At 38.9% G+C, this 6,000-nt stretch overlaps 1 protein-coding gene across 4 annotated transcripts in view; it reads right to left on the reverse strand.

Moving 5' to 3' along the window:
- The window catches only part of AGL (amylo-alpha-1, 6-glucosidase, 4-alpha-glucanotransferase), an 80,194-nt gene extending 74,797 nt beyond the window's left edge, over positions 1-5,397 (reverse strand). For 2 of the 4 annotated variants that reach the window (XM_052637035.1, XM_052637032.1), the window contains exons 1-2: positions 5,172-5,397; positions 4,498-4,647 (exon numbers count right to left, since the gene is read on the reverse strand). In XM_052637035.1, the coding sequence (XP_052492995.1) occupies positions 4,498-4,579 (82 nt within the window). In that variant the 5' untranslated portion in view covers positions 4,580-4,647; positions 5,172-5,397. Of the gene's footprint in view, positions 1-4,497; positions 4,648-4,726; positions 4,863-4,968; positions 5,030-5,171 lie in introns of those variants that run through there. The other 2 variants (XM_052637034.1, XM_052637033.1) reach the window with 2 other exon arrangements.
- Between the last annotated feature and the right edge of the window lie 603 nt (positions 5,398-6,000).

A 6,000-nucleotide genomic window follows, 5' to 3' on the forward strand; every position in this document is an offset into this window, starting at 1 on the left:
TGTCCCATTTTATATATTAAAGAGGTGATCTGAAAACCAACTAAAATTCTTTATTGGGTAGATTTCAAACAGATTTATTGGGTAGATTTCAAAGAAAACTTTGTTATCAGTTTTTAAAGTAAGTAGACATTCATTTATATGGGTGAAATCATATGATGGAATTGTTACAAAAAATACATATTTAAAATGCTCTCCCTGTAGCAAGGGTTGGTAAACTATATCCCCTATCTTTAAATAAAGTTTTATTGGAACACACCATTCATTTATGTATTATCTACGGCTGCTTTCACAGTACAACGGTTGAGTTGAGTTGCTGCAATTGAAAGCATGTGGCCTGCAAAGCTGAAAATATTTGCCACTTGAACCTTTATAGGAATGAAATGTGCTGATCTCTAAAGCATCAATTTCCAGCAAAAGCAGTTTACTTTCTCATTCATGTTTACCTTAGAGTTAGACTGTGTTTAATTTTTCTGAGAATATTTTCTAAGTACACTATAGAAAGCTACATGTCATTTCTGAAAAGGACAAAAACAGCAAATTTCAAAGTCTCTAACTCATCTTTAAGTTTGACAACCTCTTGAGGTAAAACAGAAATTTACGGTTACACTGCTTCTCATTACAAAGTGTGGTAAAGATTCTACTATTTAAGATAATATAACTGGCATATCTACCTAACCTGGCTTAGATAAAAGTATAATTCATGGCAACATACCATGTGACACCATGACTGTCAACCTCTTGTAGACCTATAACCTCCACTTTTTCCTCAGAATATATCTTTTTTGTTTATAACTCAACTGACATATGAACCAAGAGCATCAATATCAATCATATATTAGCAAACTTTAATTACTTTTATTTTAAAAAACTTGTTTTGGTTGTACCACACAGCTCATGGGATGTTAGTTCCCTGACCAGGGATCAAACCTGGGTCCCTAACAGTGATAACACAGAGACCTAACCACTGGACCACCAGGGAATTTCTCTTAACTCATTTTAACTAATCAAAATAGGTAGAAACATAGAGAGACAAAAGGAAAGAGAGAAGAGAAAGAAAATTAAATTCTATTCTTTTTATATCCTGATAGGCAGTACATACCCAAAAGGGTATATATAGCCACTCTGTAACCTCTAATCCATATTCTTGAAACTAAAATTTTTATATACAGTAAATGAAACATCAGAATACCTAGAGTATGTCAGTTTCCATAATTAATAGCTCAGTTTGCTAAAATTAGCTTAGCACAGCAGTACACGATGTGGCTATCTTATTCCTCACACACTAGGAATACTTTACTCAGATTAGCCATTTCCCTCTTACCGGCAATGAAACTAGGAAGGTGAGAAATTACACTATTACTGTAAACTAAGTTTTTCTACATCATTCCCTCCACTCAATTTATAGAAACTTGACTCCTAATTATGGAACCTTTATAAATGTTTTCTTTCAAAACAAGTAAAAATTGAAATTTGACCAACCTACATAAAAAATGGAAGAATCCCAGGTTTGAGAAATAATGACTTTTACTCATTATTCTACCACTAAATGAGATAGGAAAGACAGGGAAAGGCTAATTACTTGGTCTTGTACTTGTTAAATCAGAAGAATCTATGGAGATGTTAGCCTTGAAAATGAGGAGGAATCATTTCTTAGGGAAAAGTGAAAAGGAAAGAAAAATGAAGAAGGGCTTGGTGAAAGAACCAAAATTTGCCAGAGCTTTTCTTTACACCTAATTGGTCACCAAGTCCTATGAATTTTGAAATGTCTTATATTGTCCCCTCTTTTTAAAAACCCTAATGTAGTTAAACGAGACATGTTTGTAAAATAGTTTTCTACATGATTTCTTGCCTCCAGTGTCCCTTCTCTTCATCTTTCACAGTACAATTATCTTCTAAAATAATACAGTGAATCATTACTGCACAAAAAATTCAACATGCTCCCATTTATATTGTTTGGATGAATTTACTGGCTTTAATCAGAGTTACAGGGTCAACCATATTATTCAGAGCTCTTTCTTCAAACAGCTCGGCTAGCTTTAACTGGCACTTCAATAGTGATCACCCAGCAAGGATTTATTAGCTGTTGTACACTGCACTACATCTGTAATACTGTTTCTATCTTTACAGATCTTAAACTATAGTTGGACACTAAGATTTTAGACACTGCTATACCGTTAAGCACTTGACTGTCCTGTGCCCACTGTATAATCAGAAATCATGGAAAGGAGACACCAACAAATTAAGAAAAAGCTTCATGGAGGAAGCGGAATTTTAGCTGAACATTGAGAGGGAGGCAACACATAAAATGATAGTAAAGGAATTTAACAGACACAGAGGAATCTGACAGGAGTGGAGGAGTAAGAACAGGCATAAGAAAAGCCACTTGGAAGGGAATTAACAAGGTAAGTGTAAAGATGTAGAATACTAATAATGACGAACAATGAGATAAAATCTTGGCTTGGGAAAGTGGATCCCATTATAGAATCCTGGAAGCCAGGCAGAGCTATTTAAACGACACTACAAACATCAATTAATAAAAAGAGAAGAGATGGCATAAGAAGATTATTTCAGCATCCATATACAGGCATATGGAAGAGACAGGCAGGCAAGAGGAGACATTTGGAAAGAAATTACAGGGTTTAAAGAGAAGCTGTAGTTAAAGAAAAGAAATTTCAAAGAAGAGCACAAAGTTTCTAGCCTTGTAAACTATGAAACTAAAGTAAACGGAAAAGCTGAGAAGCAAAAACGTGAGAATTGTGAGATGGTTTTGGACATGTTGCTGCTAAGTTGCTTCAGTTGTGCCCGACTTTGTGCGACCCCATAGACGGCAGCCCACCAGGCTCCCCCGTCCCTGGGATTCTCCAGGCAAGAACACTGGAGTGGGTTGCCAGTTCCTTCTCCTATGCATGAAAGTGAAAAGTGAAAGTGAAGTCGCTCAGTCATGTCTGACTCTTAGGGACCCCATGGACTGCAGCCTACCAGGCTCCTCCGTCCATGGGATTTTCCAGGCAAGAGTACTGGAGTGGGGTGCCATTGCCTTCTCCTTTGGACATGTTAGATTTAAGCAAAAAAACTGGAGCTATCCTCAGACTCTTCCATATCATGATACTGGGATGAAGGCAAGAATCCAGGGTAAGAATTGACAGATACAGTGATCTAGCCTTCGTATCTATTGGGGGCTTTAAAACCATTTATTATTAATTTTGACCCTCAAAACTCAGCAGTGTAGAAAAGGGGAAATTAATATCTTCACATCACAAATAATGTTTAGAATTAATGTGACTTGCCCAAAGTCAAACAATTTGCTAGCGGCAGAGTCAGGACAATTCTAGCTCTCTACTCTTGCCATTACAATCATTTGCTTCTAAGAAGCAAGCAAAGTTTAAGGCCTTTCTTCCAAAAGGAGTCATCAGTATGGAGGCCACAGCTGACTGCCATGAGAATGTATACTTCTTTGAGGGCAGAAGTGAAAAAAGAAAGGATTCCTTGAAGATACACATAATCAAAATGTGGAAGAAGAGAGCTCAGCAAAGACACCACCAAGTTGACAGGAGTACTCAAGAGGATGGGGGGAAAAAAAAATCAAAACCAGAAAACTGCAGAGTCAGGAAAGCCAAAAATGGATTTAGTACTTAGTGATCTTAAGTTCAGCACTGGAGTTGGAAGAAGATGAAGATTTGCCAGGGAGGAAACATATTTGACTGCCGAAATTAAAAAAAAAAAAAATTAGCTCTTGAGAAATTCAGAGGAAAATTTTCTTCAAAATGTTTACTACTATCAACATCCATTTGGGAGGGTGAGAGAGGGGATAGCATTTTACTTTTCATACATTAAACTTCTACTTCACAAGTTATATTAACATAAATGAGTGTGAAATGTTTTTTTTTCAATGTTGTAAAATGTAAGTCTAAGAAAATAATGCATCTATTTGATTAGTCTTATATAATTTGATCTTTTAAATCACAGCTAGAATATATTTCAACACAACCTAATCAATTATTTTGCTTTTAATTCGGCAAAAAAATTTTCAAGTTTTACCTTCTCCACAGTTGGGAGGCTTTTGATAAACATAAATAATAGTTTACTTTTTGCTGTGATCTATTTTGCCAATGCAAATGTCCAGTAAAGGAAAAGAGTGAGAGCTATAAAACAGCAAAACTACAGACATACCCAAAGGAAAATTACTTATGAAACAATTTGCCAAATTTTAATAGTAAATGCTAATGGAAATAACACTGTCAATCTTCTGATTATAAATGCAACTTTTGTCTTGAGTGGAAGTTAGCAAGCTAAGTAAAGTGAATTTTTTATCCTCACTCTAACATGACAAATAAAACTTCACTTTCATTAGTGATATTTTTTAAAACACAGAAATGTCTTCACACAAATCAGGTTTAGAAAAGTCCTTGGAAATTATATCTAAAAGTTAAAAAAATTTAATGATAATGAATTAAAAATGTAAAAGACACAGAGCTAATCAAATGACTTGCTACTGACCTTGTTCAAGTCTGAAGAGGGTCCTTTCCAGCTTTTCCATTTCGTTCAGTAGTAAAATCCTAATCTGTTTACTGTGTCCCATTTTGGCTTCTAGAGGATTTGAAATCTCTCAGAAGAATTAACAGAACTCCGAAATCGAATGAGTTGCCCCTATGAGACGAAAATGGAATTAAGATAAAGAAAATAACTATTATCTTAAATTCTCTAGGGCTGACAGCCACACACTTACATGTTCAAAACGTGTTTTTAACCCTATCAGATAATGATTCTTATAAATAAGAACAGAAGAAGCAAATTGAAAAGTTGTTTCCTCCCTTCGAGCACAAGACCACGGTAAAAATTACAATATAAAAAAATGAAGTATTTTCATAGAAAAGCAATACGTTTTGGAAAACCTGAGGTTGGGTAGGGGGTAAAATTCCAGCCCCAAGCCAAATGACTCTGAAGGCTTCATATGGCACTTCTGCTTACAAGAGATTAGCCTGCTCAAAGATAACAGGTGGGAGATCTCCCCATTCCCAAATTCGGGTCGGAAGCCACCAATGGGGAGAGGAGAACAGAGGGAAACAGTTGTTGCCCCTGGAATAGCTGCCGTGAACATAGAATGTACAGACAGAGCTATAGATAGAAAGAACGCATTTCCCCGGGAGGCCGGCGACATTCCTAGCACTTACACCGAGCAAGTTATACGTGCGGCTTCTGGGACACTGCAGGACCCGCGACTCCGCTGTTAAGAGTCGGGGGAGGAGACTGGAAGGAAAGCTAGAGGGGAAAGGCAGGCTGCCCAGGCGCAGAAGGAAGCTGCTGACAAGGAGGGCCGGGCGCCGTGAAGGGCAAAGGGAGGGGCGGCGGCAGCCGGGGCAGGGCCGACGCCGCCGTGTGAGTGGCAGAGAGCTTCTCCGTGACTCCACCTCGCGCCGGTCCCCGAGGAGACCCTCGACTCCCCCACGGAGCCTCAAGAGCACACAGCCGGGTGGGAGCTGACAGGTCTCTTCGCCCACTTCCGGGAGGCTCGGCACCAGCTCTCCGGGACCGCTAGTCTCGCGAGAGTCCAGTTGTTGGTGGCCCGGGCCTGTGAGACTGCTGTGAGCCGCTTTTTTTCCCGCCCCGAGGGAGGTGCGACGGCGGGACGTGTCTTTTTTTATACCCTGGGAGCTAGTGGTTGAGCATTAAAATGAGAGAGCTAGGTAGAGCTGTACTAGAGGATTATTTTGTGAACCCCCTAAATGGCGGGAGGCAAGCCACCTGGCTTCTCTTGCGTTTTCTACCACGTTATGTTTTGTGTCTTCGTTTTGACCCTTTTACGTGGCCTCAGTTTACTTGGCTTAACTTCTCTGAGGCTTGATTTCCTCATCTTTAAAATGAGGGGCCTGGCTACAGTCTTGGACATTCCATCCTTCACGTGTCCACATCTTCCTGACTGCAGACATGGCAGGACTAGGTAGGTAAAGTGTGGCCAGTCTGCAGACAATCAACAGGGCAAATACACTTGCGTTTACAACA

The sequence above is a fragment of the Budorcas taxicolor genome, chromosome 3, assembly GCF_023091745.1.
Source record: "Budorcas taxicolor isolate Tak-1 chromosome 3, Takin1.1, whole genome shotgun sequence".
Lineage (NCBI taxonomy): Eukaryota > Metazoa > Chordata > Mammalia > Artiodactyla > Bovidae > Budorcas > Budorcas taxicolor.